Genomic DNA, 22,609 nt, shown 5'->3' with positions numbered 1-22,609 from the left:
CTTGTGTACCATAAATTTCCTATCCCCTGTACAGAATGGAAAAACGAATAGCATGCAACTCAATACAGTAATAAACCGTAAGTAAAGAAACAGATGAGTTTCTTTTGATGCATATCTAGAATACATGTTGTATAAGGAGAAATACGAAATACCCGAACCCGATAAAATCTAGACATTTCATGTTAATGCCATCAAGCTATGTATGATAGTTTAGAAATAGTCCACGACATGCTATAGTGAAATCACTGATCCCAGTAGTATTCTCTGTGAATATCAGTGTAGTTATTAGATTATTATTATAAGGAAGGTTCCGATTGAATGAGTGTAGCTCCATTGATTTGTGTCAAGAAGGTAAACTTATTGTAGCTCAATGCATTAGCATGTAGCAATTGAACATCACAGCGGACACATGGGTTGGGGAAGGAGTGTGGCAGTAAGGAATCTGTAGACCTCTGGCCGAAATGCTTCACTACCAGGGGTGGCTTAAAATGATTACGCTTGTTTCACGATGTCACCATCTATTATGGTTCAAATCTGATACTTTGTTCGGAGTGTCACTACTGTTTATACTAACATAGCCGTTTTTTGTACCATCTAAGTAGATGAGATTACGATTTTTGTTTTAGTCTAAAAAGAATTACCCAAGTAACTGGACAACCAAACTGGAACGCCTCAAGTAACTTGGGACGGAGGGACCGAGGAGTATGATATATGATAATAACCAATAATACAAATATCAAATTGATTAATGGTGAACAATCATTTAAATATGAACTTTTGTTCGTCATTAATTCCATTTATGTTACTTCCCTTGTTATGTCAATTATTTTTTGCAAGTAACATAATGTAGGGAAAATGACCTAATTTAATTCTTTTAAAAGCAGTTAAATGTGTCAAATGGTCTCGCTGGACCGGGCACGACCCAACCCAACGTACCATGCCAACGTGATAGGAAGAAACCTACTATTCTTGTGATATTGTTAATGCTCAACCTCTTGTGGTGAAAATCAAATTTGGATTCATTGACCAAGTTCACATAAAATGGTTATGAGATAGGTATACGATTTTCTTATAGCTGTTAGTTATAATAAATCAATAGTTCTTGAAATAAATACATAGTCCATTGAACTTTTTATTTACTTTTTTGCCAAACTTTGTTAAACTTTACAATAAATAATACTCTAATTGGTGTTCGGTTTGCAAGATTGTATCTCCGATTAAATTTGTAGATTGTTTGGTTCATGAGATTCAATACCACAACTCAATCCTAGATGGATAATCATGGGATAATTAGTCATAGCTAACCCCCTATGACTAAAATAATCTCAGAACTCAATCCTAGATTATATCTTGATATTATTTATCTTGGAAACCGAAGTATTTTGGTAGGAATTGTTAAAAAGGTTAAATGAGATTTTCATATAGAAGAAAATAAATTTATAATCCATAAATGTTTTATAATTCCTCTGTCCTCTAGGTTGGCGTTCGGTTGCCATGTCTAATATCATGAGACTATCCATCTAGGATTAAGTTGTGAGATTATTTTAGTTGGAGGGAGGAGGCTATGACTAATTAGCATGACACTATCCATCTAGGATTAAGTTGAAGGGTTCAATCTTATGAACCAAACATGATACATATTTAAATATTCTAAATGGCGTCACTAAATAGTATTTTAGGTATAAGAGTGACTTGTAATATCGATTTAATCGAATAAGTGATGTTACATATTTTGTGCATATCAAGTATATTGTTTTAGATGAAATAAATTGGATTGGATAATAGTATTATATATATTGATTTTAATATTATTAAATTGTTCAATCTATTAAATATGCGGTAGATAAACATATGCTCCCTCCATCCGCAATATAAATCCCACTTTAACTACGCTGGTTTCTAAGAAATGTGAAAAATAGTTGGTGAAATATGGATCTCACTTTATATACTCCCTCCGTCTCGTCATAAGCGAGGCACTTCTTTTGGGAACGGGATTTCAGAAATTGATATTGAAAGAGTAAGTGGATAGAGGGTAAGTATGAGAGAAAAAAAGGAGGACCGAAGAGAGAATAAAATAGGTGGGAGAAAAAAGTAAGGGGAGACAAAATGTAGCAACTTTTGCTAAAAAAGGGAATGACTCACTTATAGTGGGACATCCTAAAAAGAAAAGTGAATCGCTTACGGTGGGACGTAGGGCGTATTAGTTTTACTGAGCATGAACCTCTCCAGCAGCCAAATGGAAAGCAAGTGGAAGTGGCCTCTTTTTTTTGATGAATCAATGAATGGAATATAAAGGCCAAAAGTAAGTATAAGCAAGACACGGGCATACCCGAGGGATACATGCCTAAAAGCCGAAGCTATGTAGGCCGGTGGGGGGGGAAGTAAACTCTAGGGAAACAAAGCCCTAAGAGTTGGTATCACAAACCGAAAACAACATATAATATCAATGCTCAACAAAATCAACATAAGACATCACTTCGGTTAAAGTCTTCAAGATGGGATCCACTTGATTTGCGTCGGTACTTCTTTCCATCAAGGTGTGCTTGTACTCATTGCTACCGTCCACGTTACCCCAATGAAGGTAGGGGTAGGGCCTCGTTAAAACCTCCTAGAGATAAACCCGATGGGAAAAAAATCCCTAGGAGGAAAAAAGAGTACCCCCGTGGCCGAGAGCAACGCTAAACTCCCAAGTGCTCGGTCCACTTGTTCATGCGGAATAAAGGGAGTATAACACTGCATATGTTACCTTCTTCACTTCGAACACCAAGTGCTTGGGTTTGAATGCTGATCCGTCAAAAATCAAGGCATTCCTGCCTCTCCACATTAGGCTGACCATTGCGATGAGGGCTAGCCTTCTAGCCTTGAAGATGATTGTCGCGCCACTTCTTTCCTTGATCATCCACTTGATGGCGCTCGGTATGGTGGTGATGTTCCTCCGCATTCCCAGCCAAGATTTGATCTCCTCCAAACTGCCCAAGTCTTGTGGCATTTGAAGAAAAGGTGGTCCACAGACTCCGTGTGCGCCATGCACAAGGGGCAGCGTTGATCGATGTTCTTGTAGCCCAGTCTGTCCCTCGTTGGAAGTCGTCCTTTGAGAGCTTGCCAAGTAGTGAAGGAGTACTTTGGTGGGACAAACTCCTTCCACACAAATCTGTGCCACAGTCGCCGTTCTCCTTTTGGCCTGAACCACTGGTATGCCTCGACCACTCCCTTGCTCCCGTACCATTGTCCCAGCATCTTCTCCACTTCTCTTCTCGGCCGGTCGGTTAGCAAATCATCTCGTATTTCAAGTAGCCTCTTGAACAGTGGTGAGTCCCGTGATCTTATCATCCATTCCCACAGCGTCCTGTTCTTGAGAAACTCACTATGGATCCATTTGATCCACAGGGAATCCGTCTTGGTATGAATGTTCCACAGGTTCCGAGCCAAGAGTGCCTTGTTCCACGCCTCGAGGTCCTGAAAGCCTAGTCCCCCTTCATTCTTCGGTAGGCAGAGTTTCTTCCAAGCCACCGGGGGGTATTTCGTACCCCAAAGGAACTCACGGCAGGTAGAGATGATCCGGTCCCTCATGTTTTCCGGCAGGGGAAAGACTTGTAGCCAGTAGCACTCGACTCACTGCACAACAGAGCGCACAAGTTCAGTTTTACCGGCATAAGAAAGATTCTTACCTGCCCACTTTTTGGTGAGGGATGCGATCTTCTCAATTAGTGGCGAGTAGTGCATGATGTTGAGCTTGCTCTTGATCGGTGAGGGAACTCCTAGGTACTTCACCGGCAGGGACCCAACGGGAAGCCGAAAATGCTCTTGATCACCTCCAAGTCCCGGATCTCTTCTTTGTCTTCTTAATATTACAGTTTGACACCCTGATATGAATTTCTGCAACTGCATATATTCAAGAAATGAGATAGAGTGAGAGCTGACTTGTGTACGATAAATTTCCTATCCCCTGTGCAGAATGGAAAAACGATTAGCATGCAACTCAATACAGGAATAAACCGTAAGTAAAGAAACAGATGAGTTTCTTTTGATACATATCTAGAATACATGTTATATAAGGAGAAGTACCCGAACCGGATAAATCTAGACATTGCATGTTAATGCCAATAAAGCTATGTATGATAGTTTAGAATTAGTCCACGACATGCTATATTGAAATCTCTGTAAATATCAGTGTAGTTATTAGATTATTATAAGGTTCCGGTTGAATGAGTGATAGCTCCATTGATTTGTGTCAACAAAGGTTGTTCAGGAAGTACACTTATTGTAGCTCAATGCATTAGCATGTAGCAATGAACATCACAGCGGACACATGGGGTGGGGGAAGGGGTGTGGTACCTGTAACCTCTGGCCGAAATGCTTCACTACTGGGGGTGACTTAAAATGGTCACGCTTGTTTCACGCTGTCACCATCTATTATGGCTCTAATCATCACTACTGTTTATATTAACATACCCATTTTTTGTACCATCTATTACGTCTAGCTTGTGATACATCGCGCTTACCGCAGTATTAAGGAGGTGCCACCTGCACAGAAATAGTGCCAAATATTCTAGGGGACACCTCAAGTATGTTAAAAAAGACTGTAGAATCCAACTCATTGTTTAACTTCCATTATTATATTTTTCTGCCTTTAAACCTATCTATTTTGTTAGTGCCATGCTCATAGATGGAATTCAGATCACTATGTTACTATTCATATTTTTTCATATCACAAGGTCTGTTAACATTTCTGGAACAGGAACACCCTAAATAGAGTTTAGAATAAATGGAATAGCTTCAAAAGAAAAATGTTGTATTGAATTATCATAAATGAAGCAGAAAGAAGGATGAAAAACGTAAAATGATATAGCCTCGAAATTCTTCATAAGAATGATATAGGCCATGTAATATTTCTTGTTTTTGTTTAGTATACTGCAGGTCCAACTTTTGCTCTGTTTTTTGTTTTTCAGTTTATTATGTTGACTACGCTAATGGTTCTTCTAGTTCAACGCCGCTACTTTGTTATAGGTTATCACTTTTTCCACAGCGATGTCTGACTGAAATTGTGACAGCAGCTCAACTATGTGCTTGGCTAAACATCAGTTTTTCCATGAAAGGGGCAAGCACATAGACATAAGGCAGCATTTTATTAGAGATGAGATTGAAAGGGGGAGAGTGAAGGTGATAAAGATTAACACCCTGCACAATCCAGCAGATATGCTCACTAAATCTCTGTGTAGAGATAAGTTTGATCATTGTAAGAATTTGATCAATGTTTGCTGTAAGAACTGAGGTGAGCCCTCAGGTGGAGAATTGTAAGAAGTAGAGTGCTCACTCAGTTGCAAGAAGAGAAGAAAGAAGAGAATCTAAAGGCTGATCAAGGAAAGAAGCAGCCTAGAAGAAACTAGCCGTTGGAGCAGCAGTTAGTTAGTTAAGATGTAGCAGTTATTCTCCTTGCTTTCTTGATTCTTGGGGTAGTTAGTTAGTAGCAGTTGCTACCTGATTTGTAGAGCTTTAAATAGCTCAGATTCGTTTTGTATGTAGTTAGATGAATTCATTCAATAAAGAGATTCCAGTTTCTCCAAGAAATCACCTACTTTCAATGCTAAAGTGTTAGTGTGAGTTTTCTGCAAAAGTGTGTGAGTACTTCACATTACAGTGAGTGTGTGTGATCTATTCAAGAGTGTGTAAGCCTTGTGTGTTAATCCTAACACATACAATACCGTAGAGTCTTCGGGTCCATAATACAACTAACACGTCTCTTGGATGAACTTGCCATTCAAATTAATTGTGAAAGATTGATAATGTTTGTAATTAGCCAAAAATCTCATATTGGCCAAACCTACTAAATTTCCATCAAATTGCCTAAACTGTAAAACAAATTTCAACAAATAACATAATTAAACAAGAAAATAAAATTGCACCAAAATGATAATTTCCAACAAAATAAGGTATAAGATGCATAAAGTATTAACAAAATATAAGCAATTTATAACAAAACATACCTCAAAAGGTTGAAAATATCGCACCAAGAGCAAGAGGGGGTTAGGGTTGTTTTCGCGTCAGTAAATAGATGAAGGCAGAATGTGTTCTTAGGGCACAAGTTTTACGATAATTTCTTAGGCACATATTCTACCTTCGTAGTATCTGGACTATATGTTGATTGTGTCACCAATAAAGTTATTTCTTTATATTAAGTTTACTCATGCTACCCGCATATTGTTGTGGGACGGACTAAAAAGGAAAAGAGTGTATATTCTTGTGGGACGGAGAGGGTATTTGGCATGTTCATGAATAAATAGATTTGCACAATTCATCCATAGATTCTGAAATTTTATAATTTCCTTAATGAATAAGACCAATGATATTGTAGAGAGAATTCAAAGGAGCAATCATATAATTGTTTGCTTTCAAGTGTGGGCTGCTTTCTCTGTGTTTATTGTTTTGTGTACATCTGTAGCATACTAATCAAATAAATGTGTTTGGCTAATTTGGTCTTGTAGTTGAGGGTATGAAGCTCGACAGAGGCTATATCTCCCCATACTTCATCACAAACCCGAAGACTCAGAAATGTGTTAGTGTTTAAAAATACCCGAACAAGGTTTTCTTTTGAAGTCATACTAGCTTGAAGAAAATCATTTTCCCATCTTCTTGAATTGTTTAACATTTGGCTCTTCCCATTGATAGGAATTGGAGGATCCTCTTATTCTTATTTATGAGAAGAAAATCTCTAGCATAAATGCTATTGTTAAAGTCCTTGAATTGGCTTTGAAGGTATGCTTATTTGTTTTAGCTCTGAAGTTCAAAGTAGATGTAAATATGTTGTTGAGCTGATGTGTCTATCTGTACAGAGGCAAAGGCCACTTCTGATAGTCGCGGAGGATGTGGAAAGTGATGCACTGGCCACTCTTATCCTTAACAAGCTTCGAGCTGGAATCAAGGTCTGTGCAATCAAAGCCCCTGGGTTCGGTGAGAACAGGAAATCGGGCTTGCAGGATCTTGCTGTTTTAACTGGGGGCCAAGTATGTATCATGTTGTAATCTTCTTTTTTATGCAATGATTTTATTTGGTGTTGCATTTTTTGTAATAAAATTCACGTGGACAGGTCATAACGGAAGAGCTTGGAATGAACTTGGATGATGTGGAACTGGATATACTGGGATCGTGCAAGAAGGTTAGATCTGCTAGACTTATTTGTCGTTGTCTTAACCTGCCTGCATTTTACGGGTTTAGCTGATCTGGTGTTTGTCCTTCACAGATAACCATATCAAAGGATGATACTGTTATTCTTGATGGATCTGGTGAGAAGAAATCCATTGAAGAAAGATGCGAGCAGGTTTGTGTTAATTCTGACAGTGCTGCTTTTGAGCTATGATTATAATAACTTTTTGATTTCTCCGTTTCTTTTATCCATGTTTACATGTATGTTCTATAAATGCAGATCAGGTCAGCAGTTGAATTGAGCACTTCCGATTATGACAAGGAGAAGTTGCAAGAAAGGCTTGCCAAGCTCTCCGGCGGTGTAGCTGTGCTAAAGGTTACTTTTTGCTCTCTTGAATCGCCTGTGTCATCAAAAAAGTTTTTTTCTTAAATGAGATGGATATGACTAAAATTTTAAACCATTCTCTCAGATTGGAGGAGCCAGCGAAGCAGAAGTTGGTGAGAAGAAAGAGAGTGACTGATGCTCTTAACGCCACAAAAGCAGCTGTAGAGGAAGGGATTGTGCCCGGTACGTTTCCTGTTTCACCACGGTTTTTAATTTTTTGGCTGAACAATCAGGAAAGAGATGCTGAGATGATCTTCGTATTATATTATAGGTGGAGGTGTTGCTCTCCTGTACGCAGCCAAAGAATTGGAGAAGCTACCAACAGCCAACTTCAATCAGAAGATTGGTGTCCAAATTATTCAAAATGCTTTGAAGGTATGATTTGATGATATGATCCATTATAGTAATGGCACTAGATATATCTCGACCTCTGCCCTGACGTACTAGGTTTTGTAAATGCAGACGCCGGTTTACACAATTGCATCAAATGCCGGTGTGGAGGGAGCCGTTGTGGTTGGCAAATTGTTGGAATCAGAAAATCCAGACCTCGGATATGATGCAGCTAAGGGTAATATGGATACATAATAATACCGCGCTTTTCAACAGAGATTGTGTGCGGTTATATGCTCTGAATCCTAAAAATGTACGTATAAATTGTGGTGATACGTGGATATGGTAAAGGCTGGAATCATTGACCCGTTGAAGGTCATTAGAACTGTGCTCGTTGATGCTGCTAGGTAAAACCCCCCCGACTCTCTATGGATAAATAGAACTATACGAATATTCCTCTTTGTCTCTCCCATGACCGATGTTCGGCTATAATTGCTGTGTTTGGCAGTGTCTCTTCATTGATGACAACAACAGAGGCGATTGTGGTAGAGCAACCGACAGAGGTGAAGGCTGGACCACCAATGGGCGGCGGAGGAATGGGTGGCATGGACTACTGAGGTGAGGTGATGGAATGCTGCTTAACAATTGTTTAACAGCAGAAAAGAATAAAAGAGAGTTGTGTTATTTTTAAGCGGGATGCAATGATGGGGCGAGTTGGTTTGGTTTTGGATTTGATTTTGGTAGGGTTAGTGTTAGTTAGACTCAATTGTTTTGGAATTGTCCATTAATTATTTATCTCCGTCACTTTTCATCTCATTTTCACTCTCAAGAAATTATATATCACTATTTTATTGATTTTGCTTTTAACTGATTTGAAATTGGAATTATATTTGAATTATAATTCTAAATTACTATTTGTTTGGTAAAATAAAATTAAATTTGAAAGAATTATCCACGCCGAGCATATAATCAATTGCTATTTCTTAATTGCTATCTATTTACCTCGTCCGTCATTAAAAGTCCAAGTTCACTTTTATTTTAAATTGTAGATACGCATTTTTTATCACTAGTTCATTCCATTCACATTCTATTATAAAATTAATACTTCATCCGTTCTATAAACATATATGGTCAATTGGTATGGCACGAGAATTAAGACTAAATTGGCAGACGGAGGGAGTACGATTAATTTAAGACCATAGGATTTTAAAGATCTAATGGTTTATAAATTGTCATGTATAATTTTGTTTTTCTTTTTTTAATACTCATTCCGTCATAAGGTAGTTGAGTCGTATTCCTTTTTAGTTTATTTTAAGTTAGTTGTGTCATTTCTTCTTTTAGTAAAATCTCTATTCTCTCTTACTTTACCCTCAGATCTTCTCTCTTACTTTACTGTCTCCATTTTAACTATTAACAAATCAATTTTTTAAATCTCGTTCCCAAAAGAAATGCCTCAACTACCTTGAGACGGATGAAGTATGAAAAAGATGATAACAACTGTCAAATTTAGGGTTTCGGAATACACTGTCAATATAATGTAGTACATATATCAACATGAAAACATGGCAATGTCAACATTATTTCTTATTGACATTTTACAAGCATTATATTGACATATTATGCAAGTTGTAATGATATAAAACCGTTTTACAAAATATATAAACATTTATGAAAATTTTATCAAAATTTTACATATGCATGTAGGATCTTGTTGGAATCCTTATAAAATTATCTTTAATTTGATATATGTGGTGCAAAAACATAATTTGAATCGAGATAGTTATAGCATTTAAAGTTTTGATATATGTGGAGTATTTTTTAATAGTTAGTTACAACTAATTTGTTGTTAATTGACATTAAAATCCTAATTGACATTTTTTGTACACTATATCGTTACTTAGAATTGAGTGGTCTTAACCCTTGATTTGATGATCTAATTCCTTTCATTTAATTGTAGTTAGAAATTTAAGTATGAGTTAGCACCCTCGCACACTACTTACATATCAACACATGCTTCATGAATAAACACAATACAAACACTAATCGAATATACACAACACACATAATACAAATACACACTAAACCCCACACAATTCGCACACTATACATGCAACTACACTCATATTGTACATACTTATTGAATACCCACAAATATATGCACAATACATAGCAATATATACAATGGGGTACCCACAAATATATGCACAATACATAGCAATATATACGCTGGAATATGATCGATAACTATTTTAAATTGATAACTGATAATTATATCAACAACCTACGTTATGAATATCAACACGAATATGTTTATATGTCAATTAAATATAGTTGACATACACATGTCTTCTGTTGACATGTAAAAATCTAGATTCCAACAGAAAGCATATGTATGTCAATGTATGTCAACTGCAATTAGTTGACATAGAAATGTCTTCATATTAAAATCTATAACATAGGTTGTTGAGATAATTATCAATTATCAATATACGATAATTGTCAATCCAGGACCTTACACAATGTATAACTATAAAAATATTTTTTAATTCTCTTTTTTTATGTTGACTGTTAGTTTCAATTTATTTTATTTCATTTTATTTTTCTATTGTTATATTTTCTCTGTCTATTATATTATTTTTGGATTTTCTTTATATTTGTTTTATTGTGTTAATATATCATTATTTTGTACTCCCTCCGTTCCCCATTAATTGTCCACTTTGATTCCGGTACGGATTTTAAAAATGTAAAAGAAATTGAGTTAAAAGTTAGTGAAATATGAGTCCCACTTTTATTTATTGATTTTATAATACTATATGAGTTGAATAGGTTAGTGAAATGTGGGACCTACTTACCATTTATGGAAAAAGTGAAAGTGGCCAATTAATAGAGGGCGGATGAAATTGATAACAGTGGACAATTAATAGAAGGCGGACGGAGAGAGTAATTTTTATGTCTTCATTATAGTATGTCTATGCTCTTTATTATAAAAAAATAATCTATTTTTGATTCATCTCTTTATCATCCACAATATACTGTGGGTGTAATGATGGCTATTGTGTATGTGTATATGTGTAGTGTGTTTGCGGCAATGTTTTAAAAACTTGGCCGGTGAGTGAACCGATATTAGTTATATCTATTTGCAAGGTAAAAAGGTTCGACTAGTAATTTAACCAGTCCATCCGGTCAAATTACAAAATATATTAAATTTAATTAGTAATAAATTATAATCAATATACGTAATAAAAACATATTCATCGTTGTATATATAATTAATTAATTATGAAGAGTATTTAAAATAATTGAATTATAAAATTTAAATAAATACATAAATTATTAATTAGTGTAGCTAAAAAAGTGTTCCCTCTGTTCCATAGTAGATGAGACATTTCTTTCCAGTACGAAGATTATGAAAAAGGTGTGTAATGTATTAAGTTAAAAAATGCTAATAAAGTAGGAGATAAAGTATAGAGACTAAAGCAAAGAGAGAGGGAAAAGTAAGAGTGAGAATGTGTTACTTTTATTAAAAAATGATATAACTCTACTACTATGGAATGCCCAAAATAGAAAAAATGACTCAACTATTATGGTATAGAGGGATTACATATTTTATATATAAATTGATAAATTTCATATTAATTTAGTGGATAGAAATTAAAATTTAATATATCACAACTAACAATTATTTAAAAAAATATAAATTAAATTATTAATTTGTGTGGACAAAAAGTTACGTGTTAAATGTATAAGAATAATTAAGGTTCACAAAATTTCATTCAAGTACATGTGGTGGAGTGGTAGAGACGTTGATTTCTAGACAAGAGGTCCTGGGTTTGATTCCTCTAGGTACATACTCCCTTCGTCCCACGTTGCTTGAGTCATTTATTTATTGCACTCGTTTTGGAAAAAAAAATTGGACAAAGCATTTTAAAGATAAAACCGGTTTCTGGTTCTCGATCGGTGTGGTTCGGTTTGTAAAACACTAGTTTGCGGTGTAGTGAGTGATTTATGTGTGTGTGTTTGTACTGTGTGTATGCAATGTCAGGTTTTTCATCTTGCAGTTAAGGCATATTTTGTCTAGGCAAATTTTTTGAAATGATACCTTTATTTCCATACCTTCCGGCTACTTTATCGCCTACTTTGGTTTCACGTTTCTGCGAAATATATACACGAATTGGATTATAGCGTTGTGTGAGTGACAACACCCAAACAATTCCCATCACAATGAGCTTACCAATCTTCATTAAATCCCAACATTGTTAAAAAAAACATTTTCCGATTCCATGCGCGATTTGCATGCCTATAGGCATCGAAATTATACATTCACCCCTTCACATATTGATTTAGGGTTCTATGGCTTGCTTGTTTTCTTTCCTCTTTTTTTTTCTTTTTTTTTTGTTAATTGGGTTCAGAAAAAATTTGTTATTATCGTTATCACTCCTTTACAAAGTCTTTTCAATTTGTGTGAAAGGTGTGCATAATATCTGAGTACTTATTGGTTTATTTATTTATCTAGTTTTCATGAAGGTAGTAGATGTTGGTTAATTAACTCGTAGGTAATTGTACAGTGTTCAACATTTATATTGAGTTGAGGCGATTTAATGTCCTCTCTTCATGCATTTGTGATAAAATATTTGGTGTTTTTTTTCATTATTTATAGTCAATTTCATTGGTTATGTCCGGGTCGTCATACATAGCCGATTGTTTTACACTTTAGTCGCATCCTCTCACTACCTTGGCCTAGGCATGCACAACGGTTCCGAACCGCTGGTTCCGGTTCATGAACCGGCGGTTCACTGTTCATCATATGCATGAACCGGAACCGGCCCGCCAAGGGTCCCGACGGTTCCGGTTCCGATTTTTGGCATGAACCGGCAGTTCGCCGGTTTGAACCGGCGGTTCAACCGAAAATTAAAAAAAAATACTTTTTATTTATAAAAATTAATTTTTATACTTAAAAACAATTTTTACAAATAAATGAATACAAGAAATTCATACCCATAGATTTTGTCCCACATCGAAAGTGGAACATAAAACATTCTAGGATGTCTCTATAAAAGAGAAACAACCAAGAATGATTTTGTCCCACATCGAAAGTGGAACATAAAACATTCAAGGATTTCTCTGAATCAACCAAGAATGATTTTGTCCCACATCGAAAGTGGAACATAAAACATTCAAGGATTTCTCTGAAACAACCAAGAATGATTTTGTCCCACATCGAAAGTGGAACATAAAACATTTAACGATGTCTCTATAAAAGAGAAACAACCAAGAATGAGTTTGTCCCACATCGAAAGTTGAACATAAAACATTCAAGGATGTCTCTATAAAAGAGAAACAACCAATAATGGTTTCATAAATTCGCAAACCCATCAAATATATATGGGCTATTACGAATTTCTTGTATTCATTTCTTTGTAAAAATTGATTTTAAATATAAAAATCAATTTTTATAAATAATTTTTTTTTAAAAAAATCGGTTGAACCGGCGGTTCAACCCTGAACCGGCGGTTTGAACCGTTGAATCGCCGGTTCAAACCGGTAAACCGCCGGTTCACGGTTCACGCATCCTTCAACCCTGAACCGGCAACCCGCCGGACGGTTCAAACCGCCGGTTCCGGTCCCGGTTCTGGTTCATGAACCGGCGGGCCCGAACCGGCGGTTAACCGCCGGGCTGGTTCGGTTTGTGCACGCCTACCTTGGCCACTTCTTGTATTCCTTCTGGTCCCCATTAAATGTCACGTATTTATTAATTTGAAGAGTCCTCAATAAATGTCTCATTTCATTTTTACTATTTTTAGTAAGTAGCATAACATTCCACCAACTCATTCTATTTACAATTACTATAAAATTAATATTCCCTCCGTCGCATAAAAGTAGAGACGTTAGGGATGACACGAGTTTTAATGCGAAATTGCTTAAGTAATACGGAGATAGAAAGAAAAGGTAATTTGAGTATTTTTAGTAGAGAAAATTTACGAAATACACCCTCCGTCCGCCAATACATGTATTGGCTCGGATTTTAAAATATTGTTTGACTTTGTAAAAAAATGTGATGAAAAGTTAGTGGAAGGTGGGTACCACTAGCCAAAAGTGGTAAAAGTGAAATTTAACTTAATGGCGGATGAACGGAAAAAGAAAAATGGAATATTTAATGGTGGACGGAGAGACTATAAAAATCGGCTAATTTTGGTGAGACGGAGCAAAATGAATGAATAGAGACTATTTTGATGAGGTGAAAAAAGTACATAAAAGATTATTTCCAAAACTGTGAGCTAAATTATTAATTCCATGGAATTTAAGATTGAAATAGTGTTACATAGATTATTATCACTGAATTTTTAATGACAATAAAACAGTAATTTTCAGCCTTAATTCAATATGCTCTTGCCATTGAGCGGGTCGCAAAAAATTTAACCAACAAATCAAACGCCAAATAGGGCCATTAAATGCACTCTAATTGTCCCTATCTACCAATTCAAACACAACCTAGCTTACAAAAGAATAAATATTCTCAGCACAATTTTCATCTTAAGTAGCTATTGCATTTACATACGCTCTGTCTAAAAATAAATAATTAGGCTATTTTTCTAACAAGAATACTAAGAAACTATTATCCTTGTAAGATGAGTAACATTGAGCTGCAATACTAGACGCCTAACTGCATAAGCTGGTATTTTAAGTTACTCTAAATTGAGAACATCTAATCTAACAAGATAATCAAATCAAATCAAATCAAATCAAATCAAATCAAACACTATTAAACTTGATCTAAATTAATATGAATACATCTAATCTTTGATAACTCCACTCTCATCGTTAATATCAGAGTTTACGCAGAACGAGAGTACATTATCAATGGGTGCTATATTGCATGAAGTCGAGGACAATGCAATATCACTCTTCATATATCTGTAGCAAAGTAGCATTCGTTACACCGCAAATTCAGTCATGACTTTGTAGTTCAAATTCGAAACGTGGAAGTTTTTATTAACATACGAAGTATTACTTGGGAAGCAAGTCAGAGTCCGTTATCTCACTTTCCTACGCCTTTGGCTCCCGACACAATCTGAACAATACCATTTGCCTTTTGGCTGTTCTTTAAGCCCAACACAGCCATAATGGAACCATTCTATCTTGCACTGCATACAAAAGCCGCAAATTTTGTCATCTCATACTCAAAGGTGGGAAAGAAGCAAGGAGGGAGTTGTTTACTTACATCGGGATTGTCACATGCAACCATTTCACCATAGCTCACTTGGTTGCAAAAACAATACGTGGGCTCATTTGGGTCAACAGGCAGATCTAATTCCATGCTGGGATTTGCTGCAGTCGTTGCACCAGTTCCAGAGGGTGAGACCACAGATACATTTGCTGCTGCAACGCACGTCCTGCATAAAAGATTACATTTACTCAATCAAAAATCATATACTTGCACTCATAAGGCTCCAAAAATATTTCCATAAGACAACAATAGTTCTTTCCATCAACAGATAGACTGGCTCCCGACTAGCTATTTACATTCATTCCTGTAGCTGACATCCCAGAGAATTTACAATATTTTCGAAAACTGAGATACAAACCTAAAGCGCACTAGCCAACAAGGATTATCACATACAGCATCATTGCCTGCTCGCAGTTTCTCCTCTTTTTCTTCTGTGTGGGAGTTGGGAATGACTTAGGTTTTAATTAAATTAACACTCTCACACAACACATAATTTTCGGATTTAGGTAAAAGTAACCTTCACAAGGGAAATCTGAACATACAAATCATGCAAAGTTCTAGACAATTGCACAGGAATTCTATTTATTTGAGTCCAGAGTAAGGGTTTACTTCTTACGCCCTCTATTGCTAGTTTTGCCAGACCTTCCAGCTTTGACATTCATATAATGAGTTGGAGGAGTTGCAGCTATGGCATCCCTTTCGGCTATTTCATACCAAAAGATACATTAACTGTGAGAAACAAGATATATATATTCATTGTATACATTAGCAGATGGCACTCTGCAACTGGACCATATTCAGATAAAGAGTTATATTAGAGCAACTAGATGAATACCACGCCGTAGATCCTCATCAAATTTCTTCAAGTATTGATCAAGCTGTTGAATGTGAGTGTCTACCTTTTCCATCAAAAAAGTACTCGTTAAGGCAACAAGCTATATGCACAGATTAAGCCAGGAAAGCTCTATAGTACATGCAAGAAAGTAATCCCATTTGTGTTTAGGAAATCCTCTTTTACCACAATATCATGGATTTATGATGGTTCTCCATATCCAACACATCTTCGATTTTGATATTCAAGTCTATTGGTCATATAACCATTCAGTAATTATACAATTTTGAACAAGAGAGATTCTTGTCAAAGAAAAATGATCAACTTTTAAAACTCTGCATTAGAGAAAACATGTTTCATGAGATCTGTACAAGGATCCCAATCTTGGTACCAGAACTACAACATCCTGTTGACCAATAGATATTCATTATATCCCATGTTTTCATTATATCCCATGTTTCCATGTCTTGTACGGATCACAGTTTATGTGTTACCATAATCAAAAGCAATACGGTAACTGTATATTTCTCCAGTTATCCAATTTAATTTTTTTATGTGAACAGGCTTTCCTGCAGTATCTCTAGTATATATGATAGTACGGATGGACCGCTGAAGGTCGACACGAGAGGCCCAAGGAAGGTTGCGTTCTTTGCTGAGTTGGATCAAGAGCGAAAGAGATATATTTGTTAGTAGAGTCTTTCTTATTTCCAGTAGTTTGTTTTGATTACAGTCCTTTCATTATGTCTTCTTTATCAGTTCTCGACTATTTGGTTTCATGGTAGGAATGATTAGAATAAATACCCTTGAGGTTTGTGAGGGGTTTATCTATGTCTTGCATTTAGTAGCATCGGCATTGGCATTGGCCTAAGATCCACGCAAAGGGGAGTTTAATGCGTTTAATTCCAAGAAGTGTCTTTAGAGTCTTTTCTTGAAGCAGTTGGGATGTGTTGGTTTGCCAACTGATCATTACTATTTTGTCTGTCAAATAATTAAACAGTTCATGTGCAGGTCTCTCCCCCTTTAACAATATACATATTGTTTGAAACCAAAGCAAGATACATCAGCTAAAAGTAGAAGTTCTTAGTATCCCCAGTCATAAACACGAAATAACAAACAGAGCTAATATACACATACAGGAAATTAATAAATTATAACAAGTATTATTGGAATAAGATTAAAGTAATGATTAGATACAATCAGGAACGATGAAAATATCTTGATACGCATTCAAAAACAAAGCACACTATCATATAGAATCACCACACAGATTAGGGAGTGTTGGTTCAGTACCAAGTCATAAGCCTGAACCGCCAATTCTACTTTCTCATCGGCAATCCTTATGGCATGTTTTTGCTCATCTACAGCATCGTCTGTAAATTTGAGAAAAGAAGAATTGGGTCTGATGCTACCGGATTTTATACCACGCTTCATATCATCTATCTCCTGTTCACAGTGCTGTTCGTTTTGCTTCTGAATTTCTGTTTGTTGATATAAGATACGGGAAATCAATGAGACAAGAAAGCATGGCCACCATGTTTCTGCATGGATTTTTTCTTACACGTTTGAAAATCCAGAAATGCTGAGAAGAAAGGAACCAGTTCATATCCCGAGCAAAACTTTATCAGTATTGCCTGGTTTATGTAGCAGACAGGTTGAAAAGTTAAAATATGGGAATCTAGTATGCAGTGAGAGAACACTATGGTGAAATATTATAAACCATTCTACTGTATACGACACTGAGTTGAAAGCTTAGATTTTACAAATTAGACTTGTAGAAGCTAGCCATTTCACTTTATTCGACACTGACTTGAATAGTTTATGCTGTTTGAACAAGTACAAAGACAGCCTTCAAGAAACAAAATATAAGAATAACTACTGAAAGACTGCCGATCAGTTTCACACAAGGTGTTAGTGATAATGACAGAGAACAATCACTGCAACTGTTAGATAAAAATATGCACACAAATGGATTGGCAATACAACTCATAAATGAACGATTGAATTGGACGGGAATACAGACTCCTCTTGAGAGGCCTTGGCAAAGTACCAATACAAACTAAAATTCCAGACTGTCTCCCCTTTCAAACCCCAAGGGAATGAAATAGCCAATAATTCTAACCAAATCAAATACTAGAGATACGCAAAATAAAGATACCTGAAAAAACTAAACAATCGAAGACATCCATGACTACAAGACTCTAACCAAAAAGAAAGAAATAAAGATAACCACGAAAAAACTGACTCTATCCTCTTCACATCTCGTTTACTGTTTCCACGTCCGTGATGATCCGTATCAGCAGCAATGGTGCTAAAAAACAGCTTGTTCTCAAGGTGGAAGAGGAACCACCCTTGGAGAGTCGTCAACCTCACTGCCACCAGAAACTTTAAGCGTGGTGGCCTGGTCATGCACTTTGATAGCGTGCACTTGTGGCTCATGCGGCTCGTGCACAAATGAGGAATACGGAAGAAGAGAGAAGACGCAGAGAAGAGTCTTAGCATATGGATGGGCAAAGAGAAGACTATGGATACCACTTGAAGACACCTTTAGATTGTTAGATATCCTTAGTTAAGAAAGAGTCTTCTAGTTATCATATCTTAGTTTCATTGTTATATCTTTAGTTTCATTGTTATTTCAGTACCACCGCCTTTCACTGCGTATAAAATGGTGCGGTGAACTTTCACTGACAATCAAATGGGGCAGTGTACAATCAAATGGTTTGAGTTGTCCTGTGTAAGAGAATGAAAGTGAAGAAGGTCGTGTTTGTTTGTAAGCAAAAAGCAATACATTGTAAGAGAAGTAGGAAATAAAAGATACCCTTTGTCCCAAGTTAATCTAGTTAATCGAGAAGTTTCTTTTTGGCATGAGATTTAAGATGGTGTTTAGTGAGTTAAGTAGAAAGAGAATAAATTATTTAATGGAGAGACAATATATTAAATAAATGAAAAAAGAATAAAGTAGGACTAATATAAGGAAGGTTTAAAGGATTGATTTTTGCCAAAAGAGGAATGAGTCATTTAGCTTGAGACGTCCATAAAGGTATACGAATCGATTAACTTAGAACGGAGAGAGCATACAATTATTTCACTAAGGAAGGCTTCGCCTTTAGCTATTGTAGTTCAATACCAAGGTGTTCAAAAGAAATTACCAATCCTTATAACCATCCAAGGAGTATATACTTTCCTAGCAAAGGAAGTACAGTCATCTATCAATTCCAACATGTGTGCTCTCAAAATTCCAAACCACCCTCGGTCAAACCTTGAGAGAATTACATAGTCAGGGCTCCAAACCATACTAAACTACCGACATGTGTGACTATGATGCAGACCAAACTGGAGAACTGAGCCCAAAAGACTAGTCTGTTATGAGAGAGAACCTAGACATTGAGTCCGTAACAGACTACCGAAGACGCCTAAAAAAACTAAGCTACCAACATGCGTGACTACACGACTCCAACCAAAAAGGAAAGAACTAAAGATAACCATGAAACAATTTCGATTATATCCTCTTTGCATCTCGTTTGCAGCTACCACGACTGTGATGATTCGTATCAACCAAAAAGGAAAGAACTAAAGATAACAAACAAACAACAGGAGTATTAATTTTCTGGTGTGACATACCTTGCAAGCTCTTATCCAAATCTCGTAACAGCGCATATTTCCTTTGTATTATATTGGGTAAGGCTTCAATATCTTTTCAATAACAAAACAAACAAGAAGAAGCATCAGCATAAATCAATTCAAAAGAGAGCATATTATTCACGACTTGATTCCCAAAATAAAAAACGCCTAAAATCAGATGAAAATTGTAAAACTTAGGCTTCCCCAATTAAGTAAAAAGGAACGTTTCAAATAGAGGCAAACCAGACCAATTTCAATTCAGATTAACAGATTTAAACGATTTCACGGGAATTTTTCAAGGAAATTACTGTCACGCCCGCATTTCCTAAGAATAGGAAGCACGGTGGATCGCGACTAGGGGAGGAATAAAGAAGCGGGGAAGAAAGGGGAGAACAAGAATACTTGACCCAAAAACATTTAATAGAAGGAAGTTCACTTCAAAACATTGTACTGTGACGACATTACTAAAATTAACGTAATCAGAGTTAAATAAAAACATTGTATCGGATTACAAAGCAGCGGAAAGACCAAGAGGTAGATAATGTCGAGTATGACGACACGACACCATCCGGAAACCAAGTGAGACACCTTTTGACCTTAACTGCTCAACATCCGTCATCCCCATCGCCGCTCAACCTGCACATTAAGAAAACAACATGCAAGGCTGAGTACTTGATGCACTCAGTGGACACACGCCAAAATCATAGTTTGTCATGCCATAACAGTGCAACCGTGGGGTTTTGAGTGTAAAGAAAATAACCCAAGTACACTAAAATATATTTCACAAATTCGACTGCGCAGTCATTTTCAGATATTGCCACCCTTATTTCCACCATCATACACTATCTGATTCAACGGGTGACAAGGGGCGTGGCCACACCCCAGGTCAACTTGACCGGCCAACTTGCTCTCAGATGGCTCCCGGTCTCGTGTACACTAGCCTGAGGGTTCGCAGCCCTACAGACCCGAATTCGATTAAACATATGTGGTAAACCACTTCAGATAGGTTTCAAAGTAAAACAGTTGGCAAGACAAACAGTTCACCTCCATAAAAACATTTCCGGAACAAAGTCCGTAATAAAGAGATCCCACAGTATAGTAGGATAGGAAAGCCCACCTCAAATGCTTAACTTTTAAATAGTTTCCTTCTTCAACCACAATTTCCTCGTAAAAGATCACCCTTTTTGAAAGATAAACAAATAACACGATTAGAGTCCAGAAAGACGAGGTTTAAACGACAATGCATGATTTCTACGTGGATGACTTCAATATCTAGCACGTTACACATACACACACTTAACAACATCCTATAAGTCAAGCTCACAGAAACACACGTCCGAAACACACCATGCACGCACCCGACACGCATACCACGTACCCAAGACACGCACACGACTCGCACACGACACACACACAACTCTTACACCCCCGGCATACCCTTACTGCACAAACGGCTCACTTGGCTCGGAAAAGGTTCGGAAAAAGGCTCGGCGTCTCGGCCTGGCTCGGTACCTCGGCCGGCTGTCTCGGTCCTGGCCGAGCCTGGCTCGGTTGCTGTCTCGGCGTCTCGGCCTGGCTCGGTGTCTCGGCCGACTGTCTCGGCCGCCTGGCTCGGTACCTCGGCCGGTTGTCTCGGCCGCCTGGCTCGGTCCTGGCTCGGCACCTCGTCCGGATGTCTCGGCCGTCTGGCTCGGCCCTGGCTCGGCACATGTCTCGGCGTCTGACTCGGCCCTGGCTCGGCACCTGTCTCGGCACTGACTCGACACCTGTCTCGGCACCTGACTCGGCACCTGGCTCGGTCACGTGCACACACCTACTTTCCCCCAACCAACGATTCTCAAACCTTATACGACATTCACAACACACATTCTACATCCCAAAACACACCCGAAAACATGAGATCAAACCTCCAAAACTCTCCACAACACCACCCTAGGCCAAACCCTAAATCTCTCGGCCAACACACACAAACCACTCGAACCAAACGCTGATTCCTCCGAGCCATCCCTTGGCCAAACACACCCACATACATCACAATATCAAAACACCCAGATTCACACCCATTGCACATAAATACATCACCCAGAAACGTACATCCCGCAGAACTGAGCAGTTTACTTACAAAAATCATTATAAAATCACCCGACCTCCAATGAAGCTGAAATTTTAACACCACACAGAAGACACACCAAGGTTTGTACAGTTAAAATTTCGTACCAAAAGGAGATCATTTGATTCGTCAAAAACAGTTCGGAACCCACTGTCAGTCACAACTAAAAACATACTCAACACCAACACATAACCACAAGTCCTATTCAGCATCTAAACAACTCAAATTCGTCCTATATGCATGTGTTTTCGAAATTAGCATGAGTTAGGGTCTTGGGTTACCTTTCCCGGAGAGTTCAATCGTAGTTCGAACGTTTTACTTCCTCCTCCGACTCCGATTCACAACGAAAGTTAACAACCGCGAGATTGAGTGAGATTGATTGCTTGTGAGAGAGAGATTGAGAGAAGAGCGATGGTGAGGGGGAGAGATTGAGAGAGGAGAAAGTGCATCGGTTATGTGGGAGTGGGGAGAGGTTGAGAAAATAATGGGGGTGAGGGAGAGAAACCGAGAGGGAGATAGGGAGAGAGGGAGATTTACTTTGTTAATTAGGATTTTATTTCATAGATTAATTAATTATCCCAATTACATATTGCTTAGGTAAAAATCATATCCACAAAAACAATATAAATCAAATAAGACTTACCAAACCATATCTTAAACAAGATATTCACAAAAATTCACTCCTTAATTTAAAAAAAAATCGGATATTACAATTACGTCAATCTGACGAACTCGGGTTCCGAAAAACTACACGAGTAAAAAACAAATAGGAAATCTAGAGATGAAACTACTTACTAGCTTGGAATTCCTCGCTGATAGACATTGTTTAAGGAAAAAATAAAATGATCAACAGCTTGTTGCAAGCATCACGCCAGATACAAGGTAGAGTTGATGAAAACTCTTGTTTGATTTTATGAAAACTTCTATTTATATAAAGTGAAATATTTTATTCACAATGTTTAATTAGGA

General features: G+C 37.2%; 2 protein-coding genes and 1 pseudogene across 3 annotated transcripts in view; 1 reads left to right on the top strand and 2 right to left on the bottom strand.

Annotated features, from left to right (window-relative positions):
• LOC121746110 (kinesin-like protein KIN-14A) overlaps positions 1–22,609 on the bottom strand; it is a 103,590-nt gene that overhangs the window by 34,110 nt on the left and 46,871 nt on the right. The window lies entirely within an intron of this gene.
• LOC121746061 lies at positions 6,450–8,659 on the top strand (annotated as a pseudogene).
• On the bottom strand, positions 14,601–22,577 carry LOC121746097 (PHD finger protein ING1-like). Of its 2 annotated transcripts, none has more exons than XM_042140019.1 (8): positions 22,436–22,577; positions 19,531–19,602; positions 17,203–17,390; positions 15,916–15,979; positions 15,690–15,783; positions 15,075–15,246; positions 14,855–14,997; positions 14,601–14,767 (listed from the first exon to the last, which is right to left on the bottom strand). In XM_042140019.1, exons 1-7 carry the CDS (start codon positions 22,461–22,463, stop codon positions 14,887–14,889), a joined length of 729 nt encoding a protein of 242 aa, XP_041995953.1. In that variant the 5' UTR covers positions 22,464–22,577; the 3' UTR covers positions 14,601–14,767; positions 14,855–14,886. The 2 variants fall into 2 exon arrangements, with proteins under 2 accessions (XP_041995953.1, XP_041995959.1); XM_042140025.1 differs by having other exon boundaries at positions 14,865–14,997.

This window comes from Salvia splendens, chromosome 1 (assembly GCF_004379255.2).
Source record: "Salvia splendens isolate huo1 chromosome 1, SspV2, whole genome shotgun sequence".
Classification (NCBI taxonomy): domain Eukaryota; kingdom Viridiplantae; phylum Streptophyta; class Magnoliopsida; order Lamiales; family Lamiaceae; genus Salvia; species Salvia splendens.
The sequence above is the reverse complement of the archived record's forward strand: the minus strand, read 5'-3'. Positions and strand labels throughout refer to the sequence as shown.